Source organism: Rhinolophus ferrumequinum, chromosome 8, assembly GCF_004115265.2.
Source record: "Rhinolophus ferrumequinum isolate MPI-CBG mRhiFer1 chromosome 8, mRhiFer1_v1.p, whole genome shotgun sequence".
Lineage (NCBI taxonomy): Eukaryota > Metazoa > Chordata > Mammalia > Chiroptera > Rhinolophidae > Rhinolophus > Rhinolophus ferrumequinum.
In genome coordinates, this window is record NC_046291.1 from 29,058,621 (window position 1) to 29,081,620 (window position 23,000).

At 35.6% G+C, this 23,000-nt stretch overlaps 1 protein-coding gene across 1 annotated transcript in view; it reads right to left on the reverse strand.

Annotated features, from left to right (window-relative positions):
- The window catches only part of FAM117B (family with sequence similarity 117 member B), a 67,633-nt gene that overhangs the window by 37,154 nt on the left and 7,479 nt on the right, over nt 1-23,000 (reverse strand). Inside the window, exon 2 of the mRNA XM_033112857.1 lies at nt 3,264-3,415. Coding sequence (XP_032968748.1) covers nt 3,264-3,415 — 152 coding nt within the window. The remainder of the gene's footprint in view (nt 1-3,263; nt 3,416-23,000) is intronic.

Here is a 23,000-nt window from a genome sequence, read left to right on the forward strand (position 1 = left end):
GACACACACCAAGACACATCATAATTAAAATGCCTGAAGGTTAAAAACAAAGAGAGAATTTTAAAAGCAGCAAGAGAAATGCAGTTAGAAGTAAGAGAAAAAGCAAAGGTAAAGAAAGAAGTCATTGGGGGCCAGATCAGGCGAGTAGGGAGGGTGTTCCAATACAGTTATTTGTTTACTGGCTAAAAACTCCCTCACGGACAGTGCCATGTGAGCTGGTGCATTGCCATGATGCAAGAGCCATGAATTGTTGGCAAAAAGTTCTGGTCGTATAACTTTTTCACACAGCCTTTTCAGCACTTCCAAATAGTAAACTTGGCTGTTTGTCCAGTTGGTACAAATTCGTAATGAATAATCCTTCTGACATCAAAAAAAGGTAAGCAACATTGCTGCAACAAGTTTGCAAACTTAACTGTCAAACCTTGCAGGCTGCCTACAAGAGACTCACTTCACATAGACAAAGACAGAGACTGAAATATAAAAGAGTATTCGTGAAAAGGGAAACAAACAGAAAGCTGGTGCAGCAACACCTATACCAGACAACACAGACTTTAAAACAACAGCTATGCCAAGAGACAAAGAAGGACCCAGTAATCCCACTTCTGGTTATTTATCCAAAGAAACCCGAAACACCCAAGACATTACTTCAAAGAGACATGTGGATCCATATGTTCATTGCAGCATAATTTACAATACCCATGATACTGAGGCAACCTGGGTGTCCAGCAGTGGATGAATGTATGAAGAGTTGGTACATATATACAATGGAATATTACTCAGCCATAAAAGAGAATAAAATCTTACCATCTGTAACAACATGGATGGACCTAGAGGGTATTGTGCTGAGTGGAGTAAGTCAAAGACATGCCATATGATTTCACTTATATGTGGGATTTAAAGAACAAAATAAACAAACTCATAGAACATATTGATGGTTGGGGGATAGGTGAAAAGGCGGAGGAGATTAAGAAGTGCAAACTGGAAGTTACAAAATAGGGGCTTTTTCCGCCACTGGGAGCCTGTGGAAGCCTCCTGGGAACAGGATTTCTAAAAGGACAAACATGTATGCAAGGCTGTGGTACAAAGCCATTTTTGCTAGCTATAAGCAAAACTGAAAGTGTGTATGCTTGAAATGAATCTGATTTCTGTGGGGCAAGAGATGTGCTTATATGTAAAAGGCAAAAAAACAACACAGCGACTCCTGGGGGCAAACTGCACAAAACCAGAGTAATCTGAAGAGGGGCAACTCGTACTCATGGAAGCAGTGGTACGGTTCATGCCAAATCCCAAAGCAACCTTCCTGCTAAGGCCATTGAACAAAGAATCCATGTAATGCTGTACCCCCTACCCCCTGAAGTATTTAAACTTATTTGAAAGTAAATAAAATGGATTTGTTCTATTGTAAAAAAACACATTTTTTTAAAATAGTTATGAGGATGTAAAGTCTAGCATAAGGAATACAGTCAATAATATTGTAATAGTTATATGGTGTCAGATGGGTACTAGATTTATTGGGGTGATCACTTTATAAGTTATATAAATGTCTAGTCACTACATTGTACACCTGAAACTAATATAATACTGTATGTCAAATGAAAAATTAAAAATTCTTTAGAAAATAAAATCAAAGTGCAATTAGGGAATATAGTCAGTAATACTGTAATAACTATGTATAGTGTCAAGGGGATACTAGACTAATTGGGGGGATCACTTTGTAAATTACATAAATGTCTAACTATGCTGTATACCTGAAATTAATAAAAAATAACACTGAATGTCAACTATAATTAAAAATAAAAAAAGAAGGGTTTCTCAAAAAAAGTCACAATCTCTAAGATTCATTACTTTTTTTAACTAAATTTACTGGGGTGACACACAGGTTAAAAAGATTATATAAGTTTCAAGTGTACAATATTCATAACTTTTACTGAGTACAGACACTGTATTTTCGACTCTGTAGTTGCCACTGGAGTGTAAACTTCAAGGTAATCTCAAATCCCAAGCATCTACCCTAACAATGGAGCTCAGTCTGAAGATTATCAAAACAGAAAGCAAACTAAACCCACCAAGAACACCTGAAATTTTGGAACCAATATACAAACCCAAAAACCACTGCAAAATGTTTTCTTGGTTCTGTAAAAGGACAGTATCTCAAATTGCTGGGATCAAGCAACCATCAGTAATGTAAATTTAAAGTCTAAACTGAGATGTCCTTAGCTGATTTTCAACAATCAGTATAAAAAATCTTTTAATTCTTTAAATGATTTTCATTCTTCACTAGCAATAAAGCTTTAACTGTTCTGCTCACTCATTCCTATGCAAATATCCCTTGAATGTGTCTTCTGTCAGGTAAAGTACTAAGTCCTGGGGATAAAAATACAGAAACGGACAAGCCCGCACAGTTCCTGCCTTAGTGGGTTCACCATCTAGTATGAGATACATTAAATAAATGAATATAAAAAGTTAATTAATTGTAACTGTAGTAGATGCTATGAAAGAAACTATACCTAACTGAGACGCAGTCATCAACTGGCTTTATGATCTTGGATCTCAGCTTCCTCATTTGTAAAACTCGGAAGTAGATCTAACTGATTTCTTAACATCCTTTTAATTAAAATATTTTACAAATCTAAAAGTATAAAATTTTACTTCCAGAATACCTTTGTCAGGATTATTTACACTTATAGAATCTATTAGCAATGCAATATAATCCCTATTTTCCAACACATAAAGATTTTTTTGGCACAAAAATACAGTTAAGACCCCACTTAACATCATTGACAGGCTCTGCGACTTTAAGCAAAACTATATATAACAGAAACCAATTTTACCATAGGTTCATTGGTATAAACAAGAGTTATGTCCCTGTGGCATCTCATCAACAATGTAATGAAAAGACAACATTCAAGGGCCTGCTGTATAAGGTTAAGTGGAAAGTAAAGTAATCTGTTATAAATGTTTACGCACAAATTCCGTATATTAAACATACTGTGATGTTCTACACTATAGAGAGTAAGTGGGAGAAAAGTATATACAGAAATTTCACATATGTATGGGAACTACTGTAGGAACTATTTAAAATGCACATTCCCAACCAAAATCTACTATAGTACATATGGACTGGTAATCTGCACTTTTGGTAAGCTTCTCAAGTTATTCTTACACTAATGTTTTAAAAATCTGAGCACACAGTAGAACAAATAATATTATGAAAACCGGTTTCAGAGTAAAGCACTTCAGAAGAAGAACTGTAATAAACCCACCTGTGTAGCCTTGTCCCTCATGCAAGGAGCTGCCTGCCCATGACTCTCACGAGGCCAATGCCCTGCAAGGTACGGAGCAGCAAGCGTGTCCAGAGAGGAAGTGCGGCGGATGATAGCAGAGGGGCTGGAGGAAGGGGGTCGCGTTTTGTCACCTAGATTTAAGACAAATGTATTTAAGTTAAAAAGAGATTAGGAAGGAAACAAGGTAGAAACTATGTTTTCAACTATGAAGTTCTTTAACTTAAATATAAAAACAAGTACAAAAGGAATAAGCTATTGATTCACACAAACTTGGATGAATCTCCAAACAATTACACTAAGTGAAAACAGCTGACCTCAAGTATATGATTTCATTTATAACACTTCTGAAGTGACAAATTTTAGAAATGGAGGCTAGACTAGTCATTTCCAGGGGTTAGAGACAGGCAGAAAAAATGAAGTGCTGAGAAAGAAGCAGGTGTGCTAAAAGGGTAACACAGAGACCTCTGTGATAAGGAACTATTCAGTATCTTGACAAAGTGGCAGATGTACAAATATACAAAGAAAAAGATTAAACAGGATAGAATTACACAAACACACAAACATACATACACACACACATACACACACGAATACAAGTAAAACTGAAAAAATCTGAGTAAGAGCAGTGAATTGTACAATGTTGATATCCTGCTTGTAACTTTGTAGTATAGTTCTACAAAATATTGTCATTGAGGGAAACTGGGCAAAATGTACAAAAGATCTCTCTCTATTATTTATTATGATTACAATTATCTCTACAGAAAAAAAAAGAAAATAAGACAAACGTGTATCTATCCATTTTTAAATGATCAGTTTGGTTTTAAGATTACAGAGGTATGATACGTAAAACACTCATTTATCACTATACCATCTATACTCAAAAGCATATAAGGCAGCTAAGATAAAGTTACTGATAAAATTCCATTTTAATCAGCTCTATGACACACATATCTTAGTGAGATTTTGTTACAATAAATAGACTGTAAGAAACCATATTAACCAGGCTATAGGAGCTATAACTAAGGCCACATATGCAAAAATCTTTTCCATTCCAAGCTACATGGTATATACTCAGATGTAAACCAAAAATAAAAACTGACAAAACTAGAGGTAATGGGAAGTTAGAGATAATGTAGAACCACCCTCATATCTTCTGTTTTGGATAAAAGAAGGTAGTAGGCTTGGCTAATTTATGCTGTAAAATAAAATTTTAAAAAATTAAGGTGCTTAAAAAAATATTGAACATAAATATATGCATAAGTATGACTATATTGCCATCATTCTAGTTCTATATAACAAACGCCTTGCTCTTCTTATCCACATATGAAAAAACTTTAAGACATCTCTCTTCTACTTGTATTACATTATGTCTTAATAAAGGGTCTTGCATAGCTACAAGTATAAAAGTTCAGTTGCTGTTATGTGACCCAGATAACAACAGATTTACTTCCACTAAGATTAATATTTACAGCAGCTGTTGCTGATAATCATTAAAGCTGCTTTACAGCTATACCTCAGATTTGCTTTTAAAATGGCACAATTAATTCAGTAAAAACAATGCCTAATTGTTGCGAACACTAACCATCTCTGCATAGTCTTCCTTTTATAGTAAACAGAAAAGAAATGCAGTACATACCTATAACTTCAAGAAAGCATGCACCCACATTATTAACTGTGATAAATGAAAAGCAATAAACATTCACGTTCACAGCTTTTCCTCTAAAAAAATTAATCTCTATTAGGACAGTCACAAGAAGACTGCTCTAAGCTAAGGGGGGGGAAAGACACACACACTATGTAAACTGATGTCTATTCATTAAAATCAGATTTCTAAAAGCTGTCTGGTACTTTTCTTCCCTAACTATAATGCTGTTTCTACCACTACAACTAATCAAACATACCTTACCAATGGGTCTGATTCAACTTTCAAGATTTTTATTTATTTAAAAGTTGACCTTTCAACTAAGCACTAAGGCTATTAGATTTTCTATAACGAAATGGAGAAAAGTTATACATGGTCATATGTAAAAATACTAAACATTTTCTGTTTTGATCTCCCTTCCTGTAATTCATTCATTTAAACATTTACTAAGGGTCTGTGAGCTAGCACTAAACCCTAGAAATTACAGACTAAGTTACAGTCTGCTGTAAAGAACAGTTCTGTATCTATAATAGCTTGTCATTCCATTTCAATCCAAGTTCCCCAAATTGACAGGATTTGGTGCCTAATAATGAGGGAGTTAAAAGGAGGGAAGGGAGTCTTTAAGAGTCAAAGATGACTCAAAGATTCCCAGCCTACATGCACAAAGGCTGTACTCTATTTATAAGGAAGTCCAGAGGAAGAGATTCTTGGACAACTGACAAGACCCTTCATGCTCTGGCCAGTCCAGCCTCACTTACCTGCACTGCCTCAATCCCTACCATGCTGAACAACTTGCAATTCCTAACATGTGCCATGCCCTTGCATGCCTCCAGGCCTTTGTCTCTACCTAGATTACCTTCATATTCCTTTCTTTGGTTTGGCTAATTCATCTTTAAGAAACATATCAACATCTACGTTAAAAGCCCTCCTGTGTGCTGCCGTAACGTGGTTCACTGAAATGGTTCCTTGACTGTTCCAGGGCTCCACTAGAGAGTGACATATTGGAGAGCAGTAATTTGACTTTCCCCCATCCCAAGGATTAAGACAGTACCTGACAGTTGGCATAGAAAAAAATGACTTCTAACGTTACTATCACTCTCAACAAGGGCAGGTACATGCAATAAATTCATATACTCTCTTGTTAATCCAAAGTAAATCAACAAATACTGCACGGTACCACTTATGTGTGGAATCAAAAAAATAAAGAAGTGAAACTCATAGAAACAGAGTAGAAAAGAGGTCGCCAGGAGGATGGGGGAAGATAGGGAGAGGATGATGGGGGAAGATAGGGAGAGGATGATGGGGGAAGATAGGGAGAGGATGATGAAAGGGTAAAAACTTTCAGCTAAAAGATAAATAAGAAAGTCTGAGAATCTGATGTATAACATGATAATTATAGTTAACACTGTTGTATCACTGAAATGTGCTAGAGAGTAGAACTTAAAGGTTCTCACCAAGAAATTAAAAACAAAAAAGATAAATATGAGTGCTGACTGTGTTAATAAATGTCAGAAATCCTTCCACAATGTACAAGGTGTGATCAAAAGATACAGTGAATGTTTAAATTAAAAAAAATTACAGTAAAAGACACATTGCTATTAATCCCCCTCAAAATAGCCCCCCCTTCACTTCGAACACACTTATCCCATCGTTCTTGCCACTTTCTGAAGCAGCTCTGGAAGTCCTCTTTCGTGAGTATCTACAGTTGCGCTGTCATTGTGGCCTCGATGTCCTGAATCCATTCAAAATGTTTTCCTTTCATGATCATTTTGGGGAAGAGGCGTTAAGTCGGAGGGTGCCAGATCCGGTGAATAAGGTGGATGAGGACACAACATAATGTTTTTATTTGACAGAAATTGCTGTACCAGAAGCAATGTGCGACATGGAGCCTTTCTGTTGTGGTCACAAAATGCGGTGAATGCTTCTGCCGAATGCCATCCAACAGAAAGGCAGGGACCTTCAATACAGAAAGGGGTGCGTCGAACCTTAGTAACAGCGTATGACAAGTTTCAACTTGTTCTGTGTACTCAGTTGGGTGTGAGCTAGGTTGATAGAAGATGTGTTTTAAAGTGTGCTGTAAATGATCCTCCATCATGACAACGCTCCATGTCACACATCGCTTCTGGTATGACAATTTCTGTCAAATAAAAACATTATGTTGTGTCCTCATCCACCTTATTCACCGGATCTGGCACCATGCGACTTCTGGCTCTTTCCCAAAGTCAACAGGATTCAGGACACTGAGGCAGCCACAATAGCACAACTAATGACACTCACGAAAGAGGACTTCCAGAACTGCTTCAGAAAGTGGCAAGAATGATGAGACAAGCGCATTCGAAGTGAGGGGGAGTATTTTGAGGAGGATTAGTGGCAATGTGTCTTTTACTGCAATAATTTTTTTATTTGAACATTCACTATACTGTTTGATCACACCTCGTATATGGATATCAAATCAAGACTCTATCTTACAATTTTATTTATTAATTATAACTCAATAAAGCTAAAAAGTAAATCAAAACAATAAAACAAAGGTTCAAACTTGACTTTGTTCTTTAAAATCAAATCCTTATAGAAGTTAATTACAGCAAGGTGTGGCATGAAAACTTTCAGTCAATGCCTTGAGCTCTATCTAGAGTTCAGAACTTCCCAACGATCTGTACCAGTTTAACTGGTTCCCGTGTAGCTCAACAGCAGTTGGTAGAGCATACCAAACCATGGCCCCTAGGTATTACAAAGGTCCTACAGACCTTGTTAGATGTAGGTGTTTGTAGAACTTGATCAGGTCCTGGCTTGAAGGCTGTCGTTCCTGATATCCAGAGTCATTTAATAAGAAGAAGGGATATACCAGACAGATTCATTTGTTCAAACAGAGGGTAGGAAAACACCCTTCCTTCTTGAAGTATAAAAATAATAAATATTCAGTATACAGAAATCTAGCAGCACCAAAACAAACCAAAATCCCAATAAGGCACCATTCAGAGCTAACCATTTTCATGAATATTTCCAGAACTATCTAGACTTACATACATGTACAATTTTATATAAATGAGGTCCTACTGACATGCTATTTCTTATTGTTGAGAAACAAAAAGGGCATGTCAAAGACCAATTTCCATTGCAATAAATATAAATCTGTAATACATCACTATTTTTAATAGCTGTATAGTATCCTATTGAGTGGATACACCATAACTTAATCCCATGTTGATGGTCATTTTCAGTTCTGATACATATTTTTCTACACTTTAAAAAAAATTCCTAGACGTCAAATATCCAAGGATACACACAGATTAAAAATTTAAGTACTGTCAAATTACCTTCCACCACAAAGGATTCTGACCTCATAAGAATACACATTTGTCCACATTCTGAAGCGCATTTTATCTCTTACCGGCAAACTATAGAAGATGAAAAATACCATTTTATTTGCATTTAAATTACTGAGTTCTAAAATAATCATAGTTTACTGGCAATTTATGTATTTTTATACATTACCAGTATTTGAAAAATATTACTCCTAATCTCTCTTCTTAATCTTACAGAGATCTTTTCTTTTGATAAAGAAACATTTAAATTGAAGGAAGTTCCTTCAGTTTCATTTTAGCTACTTTCTCTTAATAAAGTCAACTAAAATTAAATATAGTTGATTTTGTCTTAAATAGTGTGCATAGTATGATTAAATTTTTATAAAAAGTATATGTCTATTTACCCATTGTCCAAACTTCTCCTACATGCCAGGCATGCACACATACACACATGTGCATGCACACACACAAAATATCTCTGGAAAGAAATACAAAAAACTGATGACACTGGCTGCCTCCAGGAAGGGAAACTGGAAGGCAAGCAGACAGAGCAGTACAAGGGAGATATTTCACTGTCTTCCCAAATGTATTAATATCTTTTAAATTTGACATGTGAAATTACTGCCTATATTTTGAAAATTCATAACCTTTGAGTCAATGATTCTGTATCTAGGTATGTATACAGAATAATCAAATGTGGAAAAGGGCTTTAAATTCAAAGATATTCATTACATTTGCAATAGTAAAAATCATAAATAATGTTCAAAATTGGAGAAAAAGGAAAGTGATGGAAAATACACAACAGAATATTAGATATTAAAATTTATGTTTGTTTTGAAATGATAAACTTACATAAGAAAGAAAATTCAGGAAAAAAGTATTTCCATACTTTATTTCTAATTTCATTTCTTCAGTTATTTCCTGTTTCTTTTCAGTTAATTTCTCCTCTCAGTTTTCAATAAAGCATTAACTAATAACTGATACAGGCACAGTAGCATCTAATTAATAATTAATCCTAATAAGAACTAAATGATTAATTTAGCCAAACTGATTTCCTATAGACATGATATCCAAAAAAAGAACTATTCTAGAAATTTTAAAATCCAACTAGTAATTATTGTTTTGTTAAACATAAGATTTCATTTTCATAAAATAAACGACCCCTTTTTTAGTGTACAATTTAAAGAGTTTTGAAGAACAAATACACCCATTTAATCATGATTACAATCAAGATTTAAAATATTGCCACCACTATCGACAAAACAAAGAGGCAACCAACCAAATGGGAGAAGGTATTTGCAAACAACGCCTCCGATAAGGGGCTGATATCCAAAATATATAAGGAACTCATACAACTCAACAACAAAAAGAAAAACAATCCAATTAAAAAATGGACAGAAGACCTGAAGAGACATTTCTCCAAAGAGGACATACAAATGGCAAACAGACATACAAAAAGATGCTCAACATTACTAATCATCAGAGAAATGCAAATAAAAACCACAATGAGATATCACCTCACCCCAGTCAGAATGGCTATCATCAACAACGTAAATAACAAGTGTTGGAGAGGCTGTGGAGACAAAGGAACCCTAATACACTGTTGGTGGGAATGCAGACTGGTGCAGCCGTTATGGAAGGCAGTGTGGAGGTTCCTCAAAAAATTAAGAATAGCATTACCATAAGACCCAGCAATCCCTCTCCTGGGTATCTATCTACCCCAAAAATCTGAAAACATTTATCCGTAAAGATATATGTGCTCCGATGTTCACTGCAGCTTTATTTACAGTGGCCAAGACATGGAAACCAAAGTGTCCTTCAATCGATGACTGGATAAAGAAGATGTGGTATATATACACAATGGAATGCTATTCTGCCGTAAGAAAAAATGAAATAGTACCATTTGTGACAACATGGATGGATCTTGAGATTATTATGCTAAGTGAAATAAGTCAGAAAAGGTCAAGAATCATATGACTTCACCGATATGTGAGATATAAAACTGAAAGCAACAAAATAACAAGACAAACAAACAAAAACTCAGAGACACAGACAATAGTTTAGTGGTTACCAGAGAGTAAGGGGTAGGGAGTGGTAGAAGAAGGTAAACGGAGCCAAACATATGGTGATGGAGGGAGAACTGACTCTGGGTGGTGAACACACAATGTGATATATAGATGATGTATTACAGAACTGTACACTTGAAACCGATGTAATTTTACTAACCAGTCACCCCAATAAATTTTAATTAAAAAGAAAAGAAAAATAATATTGCCATCAATCTAAAACAATTCCTCATGCCTGTTTGAAGACTGCTCTCCACCCTTGGACCTGAGGTAAACTCTGACCTGCTTTTGGCCAAAGGTTAGTTTTGCCTTTTTCAAAAGTCATATAGGGCCAGCCCGGTGGCTCAGGTGGTTGGAGCGCTGTGCTCCTAGCACTGAAGTCGCCGGTTCGATTCCCACATGGGCCAGTGAGCTGCGCCCTCTCTACAGACAGACTGTGAACAACAGCTCTCCCTGGCGCTGGGCCACCTGTGGGCCACTGTGGGCTCCCAGCATGAGCGGCCAACGGCCTCATCCAGGTAGAGAGCAATGCTCGTAATACCAACATGGGCCAGAGAGCTGTGTCCTCCACAACTAGACTGACAACAACAGCGGAGTTGGGGGGAAAGGGAAAAAAATAGTCATATGGGGGTCGGCCGGATGGCTCAGTTGGTTAGAGCATGTGCTAATAACACCAAGGTTGCTGGTTCGATCCCTGCATGGCCCACTGTGAGCTGTGCCCCCCTAAAAAAAAAAATGATTCAATGATTCATATAACTATACATGTAATCATATAGTATGTACTCTTTTGTGTCTGGCTGCTTTCACTCAACACAATGTGAGATTCACCCTTTTGTGTATTAGCATTCCTTTTTATTGCTGAGGAGTATTCTACTATATGGAAATATGTGATGGTTAATTTTGTGTCAACTTGACTAAACCATGGAGTACCCAGAAGGTGGTTAAACATCATTCTGGGTGTGTCTGGGAGGGTGTTTCAGGATGAGATTAACATGTGGATTGGAAGACTGAGTAAATCAAATCGCCCTCCCCAATATTGATGAGCCTCATCCAATTCATTAGAGACCTAAGTAAAATAAAAATGGCTGAATAAGAGGAAATTCCTTCTCTGTGACTGCTTTCAAGCTGGGATATCGGTCTTCTGCCTTCTGACTCAGGCTAGAATTTAGAGCATCTGCTCTCCTCAGAGGTTCTCCTTCAAAGGTTCTCAGGCCTTTGAACTCAGACTGGAACTATACCATTGATAATTTTGGATCTCCAGCTTGCCTACTACAGATGGTGGGACTTAACTTCCAGAACTGCATTAGCCAATTCCTTATAATAAATCTCTATCTATTGTCTATCCAATGTGTCAACAGGATGGGGGGGGGGGAGAGGGAGACAGGAAGAGAGGGAAGGAGGGAGGGAGAGACGAAGCCGGAGAGGGAGAGAGAGAGACAGATCTCTGTTTCTCTGGAGAACCCAGACTAAAACAATATACTATAATCTGGTTATCCAATAGCCTATTGATGGAGAGTTGGGTTGTTTCCAGCATTTCACTATAAAGAATAAAGCATATAGTCACGCACCACAGAACGACATTTCAATCAATAGGGCTACGGTTACCAAGGCTCAAACAGAGGAGAATCTGCTTCCAAGCTCATTCATATGTCTAATGGCAGACCTCAGGTCCTTACCATAGTTGGCTGGAGACATCCATTTCTTGTCACTTGTGCTTCTCCACAGGACTACTTAAATATAGCAAGTTGCTACCCCAACAGAACGAAGACTCTGACAGAGAATAAGTGAGGGAGGGAGAGCAAGATCAAGTCTTTTTTGTAACTTAACAAATGACATCCCTTCACTTTTGCTGTATTCTTTTGTTAGAATTGAGTCACTAGGTCCAGCTCACACTCAAGGGGAGGGAACTACACAAAGCAGGAACACCAGGAAGTGAGACCAATCAGGAGCATCTCAGAGGCTCCCTACCTACAAGAGATCACACCTACAAGAGGTATGACCAGGTGCTAGTGATCACAACTGAAGGATACTCAAGGAGAGAGGACATGCCTAGAAGAACAGAGGTTATGTGAAAGGTGGCATTTGATCCAACTCTTAAAAATGGGTATTTGACAGTGATGGAGCGGGAAAGGGCATGCCAAAAGAACAAAAAAGAAATGGTAAAATACATTCTAAGAACTACATGTACGTTGTAATGGCTGAAACAAAAGGACCGTAATTGGCCAGCAAAGGTCGTGAATGCTATGCTAAGGATTTTGGATTTTATCCTGAAGGCAATGAGAGGAAATGAAATGAGATTTGCATTTTACCAATTTTTAGACAGCAGTATAGATGGAGAAAAACTGAGTTAGGAAGATCTATCAAGTGGATTATTGGATTACTGCCATGCAATAATCCAAGAGAGCATGGCAACTAGAACCAAGAAACATAAAATATTTCAGAACCATTCAAGAGATCACAGTATCGGGTCGGCGTAGAGGTGTCTACGTACTGTGTTTATGTTGAAGGGACGGAGGCAGAAATGCAGCAGAGAGGATAAAGTATGAAATTTGACACTATCCTGATCCTGTTCAAATCCAACTCTATCAGTTATATTTGCCACCTGGTTAAGTTACTTAACTGTTCTGAATCTCTCTCACTGCATCTATAAAATAATGGGGTTGCTGTTGAGGATTAAGTGAGAATGTTTATTTACGAAGCCCAGACACGTAAATAGCATCTAGCATTACTGTGCTTTCCCCAACTCTCATACTTAGGCAATGAGGACATAATTAGTTCAGTTTCAAACTCACTGAGTTTGATACAGCTATAGGATATTAAATTGAGACTTAATAGGCAGATTTACACATTCATGTGTGTACAATAATATCTAGAGCTCTGTGCCAGAAGGAGAAATTTAGAAGTAATCTGTGTTAAACAGGTTAAAGCTAGGTGCTCAGCTGATGAAGTGTAAGAGAAGTGACTACTGAATGGAACCCCAGAAAACAAGAACATTTCAGGGACCTGCAAAGAAAAAGAAGTTTGGGAAAGAGGCTGCCTCTGGATTGCTGTGAGGATTAAATACAAGGAAAAACAAACAAACATAACATACCCAGCGTGTAGAGGACACTGCACTCCCTTTCAAGAGCATTTCAATAAAGTCAAGTCAACAGCAGAAGTCACACTGGATAGTTTGAGGCATGACCAGGAAGTGAGAAGTTAAGACATCATGACCCTTTAAAGAAGGTTCCTTATTAAAGGAAAAGAAAAAAAGCTTCACGAAATGGAATGGAAGGAATGACTGGCTTTTAATTCATCACTCGAAAGCAGGCACTAGCAACTTTTTTACACTGAATTCAAGTCCGAAACAGACAGACGAAATGCTTTGTGGATGAAGCAAGGACTTAGCCCTCTAGCACACACATCACCCAGCTGTAACCCAAGTTCATGCTACCTTAGTTCATAAGCACGCTATATCTCCTTTCTGGGCTCTCCAAAATAGTCTTTCCCATCTCTTGCAAACAATTTTTTAAAAAACTAAAACAGATTCATTTGCAACTAATAAATGCTTGTTAATATCAATCTTCAAAGACTGACAATAAAACAACAAAATAAAAAAGGAAACAATTTAATTTGTTTCCTATTTCAAAAGGTACTTTAGAATTTAAATATCAATCAGTGCATGCACCAAGCTGTATTGTTAACATCCACACCATTAGCTTCAATTCTCCCCCGTCCCCCTGCTTGCAGGAGACATAAATTTAGAAATGCCTTCCATATACATCTACAAGGTCAGCTACAAGGAATTCTGAACTTATCATTTCTATAATTTTCTTCCTGTGTTGCCAACCTTCCACAGGACTCACGAAACATTTATTGAGTATGTATTATAGATATAGGAATGAACAAAACAGAAAGGTCCCTCTTATTGTAAAACATGTATTCTAATAGGGAAAGTGAGACCATAAAACCAGCAAGTAATATGTTAGATGCTAATAATAACAGAGAAAAACAAAGAAGGGCAAAGAGGTTTGGGGAGCATGTTGTATGGGTTACCATTTTATACAATAGCTAGAGAAGGCCTTTCTGGTGAGGTGACATTTACAGACCTTAGAACAGACACAGGAAAAAGGTAAGTGATCCAGCTGGAGAGAAGAACAAGAGCCCTGAGTTCCTGAGCCCTCTTGGCCTCCCAAAATCACTTACCCTTTCCCCTCCTGTAACCCTCCTAACCAAAAACAGTAACATTCACCAAGACAGTATCTTTCTTTTTTTATTTAGCAATTAATTCATTTAAACTATCTGTAATAAACCCATTACATGCAGGGTGATTGTGATCTTCAGTCCAAAGAGTCAAATAACTTAATGATTTAATACATAGTTTCCCATAGAGTTCATCATATTGACAGGAAAGTTGTAGTCTTGTAAATTATAAAGACACAGTTTTGGAAATTAAGGTTACATGATGTTTTAGTTCAGGTTCTTCTAAAAGAAGAACTTATTGTATGTTTGTGAGTCTGTAACACTAATTAATTTTTTACCAACAAAGTACAAACTCTATTGAGTTGACTTAATTTTTTTTTTTTAATTTTATTGGGGAATGTGGGAGAACAGTGTGTTTCTCCACGGCCCATCAGCTCCAAGTCCAGTCACTGTTTTCAATTTAGTTGTGGAGGGCGCAGCCCACTGGCCCACGTGGAAATCAAACAAGCAACCCTGTTGTTCAGAGATCACACTCTAACCAATTGAGCCATCCGGCCGTCCCAAGTTGACTTGATTTTTTTGATTAATTTATTAAAGACCATAGGTAAACCATTTGTAATTTTTTCAATTTTCATGTTTATTTTGCTAAAATAATTCCTTCTGTTTCAACTGCTTTTAATATAAAGCTTACGATAAAGATCCAAGATTGCTTTTGACTATATCAAATTTTATCAATTAGAGCCTTTACCATCAGGAGTTTCCCTTTTAACAATTATCACTATCAGCCCAATTGTATACAGGCAAATGGTGCAAATACATACATATGATAACATGTGTGATCTACATAAGGTTTGCAATGTATAGAGATATAATATACATGAGAACTTCATCATAAAAAGGAGAGGCTCAAGAGATATGATTGATTGTATGATTTCTACATTTCACCTGAATTATTATATGAGAAGTTAGGTATGTATATTGTAAGACCCATAGCAACCAACAACAAAAAATCTTTACAAAAAGAGTCAAAAAGCCAACATATATCCATGAAAACAGATTACTAAAAAATATTCTAACATTCCAAAAGAAGGTTGACAAGAGGAGAGGTCGAGGAATAAAAAACAGAAGGGAAAACAAACAGTAGACGTAGACCCAAACAATAATTTCACTAAATGTAAATGATCTAAACACAGTAATTAAAAGACAGAGATCCTCAGACTAAATTAAAAAAAAAAGACCCAAACTACACACACACACACACACACACACACACACACATACACACACCCGCACAATGGAAATATAGAAAGGATGGAAAAGATAGACCATGCAAACATTAATCAAAGTAGACTTCAGAACAAAGAAAATTATCAGAGATAAAGGAAAATACATAATGATAAAAAGATCAATTCTAAAAAGACAAAATTCTAAATGTTTCTGCATATTAGGGGAAAAAAGCTTCAAAATACACGAAGCAAAACCAACAGAAATGGAAAAAAAATTCACTACCATGTTTGGAGAATTTAACACTCCTCTCTAACTGATGAAACATGTAGACAGAAAAATCAGCAAGGATAAAGAAGACCTGCAAACCACTATCAATCAATTTTACCTAACTGACATTTATAGAACACTTCACCCAACAACATCAGAAAATACAGACCACATGAAACATTTGCAAGGTAGATCATATACCTTAACAAATTTAGAAGAAATGAAATCATAGAAAGTATGTTCTCTGACCTGGAATCAAACTAAAAATTAATGAGAGAGCTATCTAGAAAACCCTCAAATATTTAGAAATTGAACAAAATCCTTCTAAATAATCCATAAGCCAAGAAGAAAGAAGCCTCAGAGAAAGTAAATATTTTTAACTGCATTAAAATGAAAATACAACATAAATTTTATGTTATGGGATGCAACTAAACAACTGATTAGAAAAAATATATACAACATTAAGTGGTTCTATTAGAAAAGAAGGTCTCAAGTCAGTAATTTAGGTTTCCATCCAAGGAACTAGAAAAAGAGCAAATTAAACTCAAAGCAAGTGGAACAAAGAAAATAATAAAGACAGGAGCAGAAATAAACAGAAAAATAAATGAAACCAAAAGCTGGTTCTCTGACAAGATCTATAAAAGCATCTAGCCAGACTAAGGGGGGAAAAAAGAGAAGACATAAATTTCCAATATCAGGAATGAACACCCCTAAATATCTTCCAACTAGTGAATGAATTAACAAACTGGGGTACATCTATACAATGGAATACAATTCAGAATTAAAAAGGAATGAACTACTGATACATTCAGTAACATGAATGAATCTCAGATGCACTATGCTAAATAAATGAAGCCAGACTCAAGAGGCTAGGTACTGTACAACTCATTTATATAATATGATTCTGAAAAATGTAAAACTACAGGAACCAAAAACAAATCAGTGGTTGTTACAGCCTAGAGGTAAAGGGAGGGGAATGACTTAAAGAAAGCATAAGGCAACTTTACAGGTGATAGAAATTTTCTATACCTTAGTTATGGTTGTAGTTACACAACTGTGCTCTCTGTCAAAATGTATACAACAATATATCAACAAGGATGAATTTTAGTGTGTGTTAATTATACCTCAATCAACCTGACACCACACACACCTGCCCAAATGAGGCAAATCTTTTAAAAACAGTAACAGCTAAAAATGTTAGCTACATCGTCAATGAATAAATGGTCAGTCAACAGTTAACAGACTTCACATAAACAGTGAACAAGCATTTTAAAAGAATATTTAACCTTGTTACTAATAACAGCTATTATTTCTTATTAATTGGTATTATGTAGCTACTCTATGAGGTGATTAAATATATTCTTTCAAATACTCACTATGACCTTAGGAAATATGTAAGGAAATACAAATAAAACTATGATGTACTGTCTCTTGGTAAAACTAAAGAAAGGGCATGAAATCTAATTCTGACAAGGCTTTACAGCAACAGGTAGACACATTCCTTTCCGTTAACAGGATAAGTTGATTCAATCCTTTTTTGGAAAGTAACGCTACAAAGCATTAAATTATTTAAAACTTAACCAAATATTCTCAATCCGAGGGAATTCTTTTCCTAAACTGGATGCATATAAATGCACACTCATACCAGCCCCCAAACATATAAATTTATAAAGATATTTTCACTAAAGTAATTTATAAGGAGGAAAATTGAAACAAATGTCCACTAAAAAGAATGAGTAAGCCAAAGTTCATAAATTTGATAAAGTACTCAACCCCATATTTAGTAGCATACTATATATACTTTCTTACCTATTTGAGGATTCAGACTCTTTAAAAAATTATATCACTTTCAATTTTTTTTTCACATGGTTATAATATGGTCCAAGTGTGACTCTATGTGGGCAAAAAAGCTTTAGAGAGGAAGTTGTTCCATAACCTCTTGCTATACTTAGTCTTAAACCCAGTTAGCAGTCAAAAGCATACTATTAATCAAAAAAGTATCAGATAAGAGTGTATAGATGGATCAGCATAATTTCATCAACCATTACTAGAAATATGAAACTTTCCAGTATTAAAGGGATTTCCAACAGAATTTCCATGGATCATTGAAGATACTATATTCCATAGTGAGCTAGCAATATAAGCATAGCTCAATTATAAGACAAGAAAATAGTACTCAAAACAGGCAAAATCCAGTAGTACCCAAGGCCTCCAAACCAACAGGGAACAAAGAGACAAGAGAAAGGATGGGGCATGGGTCTTCATGCACACACACACACACACACACACACACACGTCTTTTTAAATAGGAAGCCATCCATTCATGCATTTGAAAAATAAATTTTATTTTGACTCATTTAAATCTTGCAAGTTCCCCCTACCCCCACTGAGGGGCAAAAGGGACAGACTAATTATAATTATAACAGAAGCACTGAGTGGGCCACACAGTTTTTTATTTAAGAAGTTTAATTTGTAGGGAGATTGTCCAAAGGTGTGGGTCCTAAATCTTCCTTGTACAATTAAGACATCACATCTCAAAAGTAGGATAGGAGTATTCCTGTGACACTAAATCAATTCCCAGGAGCAGACTTTCCAAGAATTCTTAAGGATAGCATTAATGGCAACTGCTTTCTAGAGAAATAAAGGATGTCTATCCTACAAGTCTCTTAACAATTCCTGACTGCATACAAAGCACTATGACTAAAGAGTCCCCTATGGCCACATCAAGCTTTTGCCATTAAGTATGTACTACTCTTCTTAGTAATATTACGCATTTTCTTGTTTTTATTGTTAACCCCCAGATATTACAAAAGTATGTTTTTTCTCTCTAATTCTCAATTCCATAATGTCTTCTCAATACCTTATAAGCTGCTCTTCACATACTGAACATGAGTTCTAAAGTAATACAAATAGACATCACTGGTCCTTATCTTTACAAATATCAGTATATATACACAATGGGAAAACTTATTTAATGTCAAATGGTTTGTCAGAAACTACGAGACAGATCTTAGTAAGTCCTAGTAGAACAACAAATAAAATAAGTTACAATTTTTTAAGAATAGTAAATTGGAAGACACAAAAAAACAAAAAGCCTTTTTATCTTACAAAATTTCCATATTATCATATTATTTTTGAAATGTTAAAAATTTTAGTGCATTATGCCCCAAAAGTCTATGGCCTCTTCTATATGAATACAGAATAGCATTTATGAAACCAATTAGTAATGACATTATTAATTCAACCACCCAAGTATGTTCAAAATCTCAGCCATCATTATGCTCTCATCTCCCTCACCCCTCAAATCTAATCAGTTAACGGTCCTATCAATTCTTTGCTTCTCAAAAGCTCTTTTTCATCCGCATATTACAACCACTCTATTTCACACAAAGAAATTAAGAGTGCTGAAAATGGTAAAAATTAGGGTAAATATAAAAGATTTTTTCTTATTTTTAATTGCTTTAAAAGATAATTAACCATTTAAAGTAAAAGTAACAGTGCACTGTGGGATTTTTAACAGAGGAGCAAAATATTTGACAAATAATAGCACAAAGAATGGGAGGCAGGAAATGAAGGTACAGTCATGCGCCACGTAAGGACATTTTGGTTTATGACACGCCGCCTATATATAAAAGGGTGGTATATTATATAGTCTAGGTGTGCAGGAGGCTAGATCATCTAAGTTCATGTAAGTGCACTCCATGTTTGCACGACAAAATGGCCTTACAACCGATTTCTCAGAATGTACCCCCATCGCTAAGCAGTGCATGACTGTATATTGATATGTTTCTAACGTGAAATGTTAGAAAACACAGATACGGAACATTTCCATTACTGCAGTAAAGTTCTTTTGAACTACACTGCTCTAGCACAATCACTAACAGCATAATAGAGAGGTATAACTAATTACTAATAGTGAAGGTAAAATGGAATCACAAAAAAATAATTAATCCAAAGGAAGATAAGAAAAAAAACAGGATCTTGGAATTCAAATATGAACTAATATCAAGTCCTGAAAATATATTTGATGAGAAAGGAAAGTGTACATCTTTGACTAAGAAATTTCATTTCTAAGCATTTATCCTACAGATTACACTAATACACAAGTGCACAAAGAAGTGTAAACAAGAATATTCAACACAGCGCCATTTAACAGCAAAATGGAAATGATCTAAATGTTCAAAAGAAACCTGATGAAATAATGTAATAAATCTACAGGCACAGTCACGTATGCATAACTGAAATAATAAAGAAACAGCTACCTGGTTTCTCTAAGAATAAACTTAAAGACAAGTAGGGGGAAGACTGCTTATTATATTTTCTTTACCAATTTATAATTTTAATTTTTATCATGTGTATGTAGTACTTGCATAAAAAGAAAAAGAAAGAAGATAGGATGGGATGGAGGGAGGGAGGGAGGGAGGGAGGAGAAGGAGGGGAGCGGAGAGAGAGTAAGGGGAAGAAAAGAGGGAAGGAGGGAAAGATGAATACATGCTGGTAGGTAGCCTACAACATTTAGTTACAGAATCAGCTCCTTGACGGCAAGAATTCCCCAAAATTTTTAAGTTTACTTCCAACAGAATTTTACATTAGTTCATAAAGAAGAATTAGTCAATTAAAAATGTCGTGTAGATTTTTTTTTTTTGGAATAAACTATAGGTGATTTCACCTTGCCCTCGTGCTAGCCTTTTCCAGAAGGAGTATCAAAGACTTCCTATTAAAATACTACTACAGAAATAAAAATATACCTTGAGGGTGTAACTCACAAGGAAAACAGACAGGAAAGAAGGCAACAGCAGAAAAGAGGTTTCAACCAAGTCTGGGAAGCAGATGTACAAGTGGTAATTTAGCTCTAGTCTAATTATAAAGCTCAACTTAAGATTTCCTGGTCTGCCCTGATACAAGTTCTAGATTTCTTTGGAAAGAAAAGTGTCTTGCCAGTCACAGAAAAGCAACAAATAATTTGCTTCATTTTCAACTTCTTATATGAATAAACAAACTTTTTCTTGTTTAACAAGCATCAAGAGCAAGGAAAAAAATGCTTCATTTCATTTGAAAAAGAAAGGTGGTGGTGCTCATTTGAAGTTCAACCCAGAAATGACTATTTGTACAGCAAAAGGGGAAAAAAAACATCCAAGTACATGTTTCGCCTTTAAGAAATAAAATTTTTATTTTTTAAAATATTTTTTTTAAATATTGATTTTTATGTACAGGTGTATACATGAGGTTAAGAAATCAACATATGTGTAAAATAATTCTGCTAGACCTATATATTTGAGACAGATCATGTTACTCAGAATTTTTTCAAACTCTTATACAAAATTGTGTCTCAGGCTAAATTTTTTCACATTATCTTGTCTTATGGTTTTATTAGCTTTACCATACAACTTTGTCAATAAATTTTCATACTGTAAAAAAATAACTTTATTTAAATTAAATATACGAACTTACCTTTAGAAAAATTAAATCCCATTTAATCAAAATTTATTGTGGTTGCCTATGGGTTTTTAAAAAAAAATCAATGAAAGGGGATTAATTTCAAGAAAGGTAAGCTAAGATTACCTACATTTTCCCCCAAGAATTAGAGGGGAAAATATGCAAAATGAATAGGCTTATAAGTTGGCCAAATAAACTGTTCCAGAGAAAAATTAAGTCTGTACTCAGAAGAGCATTAATTATTACAATATCATTATATCTCAACTCATAACAAAAGTATTCCAAGGGTTTCTCCAGAGCACAAAGATTGGGAAAAAATGCTCTAGAGAGATTAACTAGCCAGACTCTGGACTTAAGGACAGAAGACATATTTCAGGCAAAATATGTGTAAGACTCTTCCGTGGGGAAACTGGCCCAAGAGAAGGAAAAAAACCTAAATTTGAGAATCCTTGCGTCACTGTTTTACAGTAAGATCCTCCAGTCTACCAACCTGACCCACAAGACAGAACTAATCAGCATATATGTGTCTTATTTAAATGTTAAGAGAAACTAAAGAAAATTTCCAACATGAAAGACAAAGCTCAAGACAAAAATGGCTCTGAGGACAAGAGGGCAAAAGAACACTTTGACGGTATTTATACTTTTTATAAGTATTTTTAGAAGACACTAGCAAGGAACAATCAGAGTAAGTTCTCTTGAAAGATAAAAATATAATAGCCAAAGGTTAAAAATCAGTTGAAAGGATAGAGGATAAAATAAATCTGCTAGGAAGAAGAAAAAGATACAGAGATGGAAATTAGGACAGAAATAAGAAAAGTATAGGTTCAACCCAAGAGGTTCCATACAGCAGGGGTTCCAAAAGATAAAGCAAAGATAACAGAAAGGAGAAATGATAGAAGAAAATTTTCCAGAAATGCAGAATCTCTAGATTGAAAAATTCCAGCATTAGCACGCTAAATGGGGAGAAAAATAAACAACAACAACAAAAAAAACCCTGACCTACACCAAGGCAATCATCATTTCAGAATGGTTATAACACTTCCACAAAGAAAACCACACACACAGACACAGACACACAGACACACACACACACACAACATATATAAAACTTAGAATCAGAATGGCATTAACAGCAATTCTAGAAGCTAAAAAATGAAGTCCTTTCAAACTTCAGTAAAAAAATTATTTCTAACCTAGGAGTCTATGCCCAGTCAAACCATCAAGCACAAAGACAGATAACCTGCAAATATTCAAGATCTTAAAAAAAAAGAAATAAAAATACACACACACACACACACACACACACACACACACAGAGGATGCCAAAAAAATGTATACCATTTTAAGAAAAAAGACTGTATTAAAATTACGCTGATGGTAACCACTTTGAGCACCTCCTGTAACTGCACAAGTCAAACACGACTTGTATTCATCTTTTATCAGTATATATTGAGTATTACAATTTTAATAGTTTTCCTTTCTTAAAATGTTGTCTACATCTTTGTGGCACCCTCTGTATATATCCTATGTACTGTCGCTGGGGGCTTACGGGGACGTCCAAGAGAGGATTCAACCCAGAGCAGCGGTGACC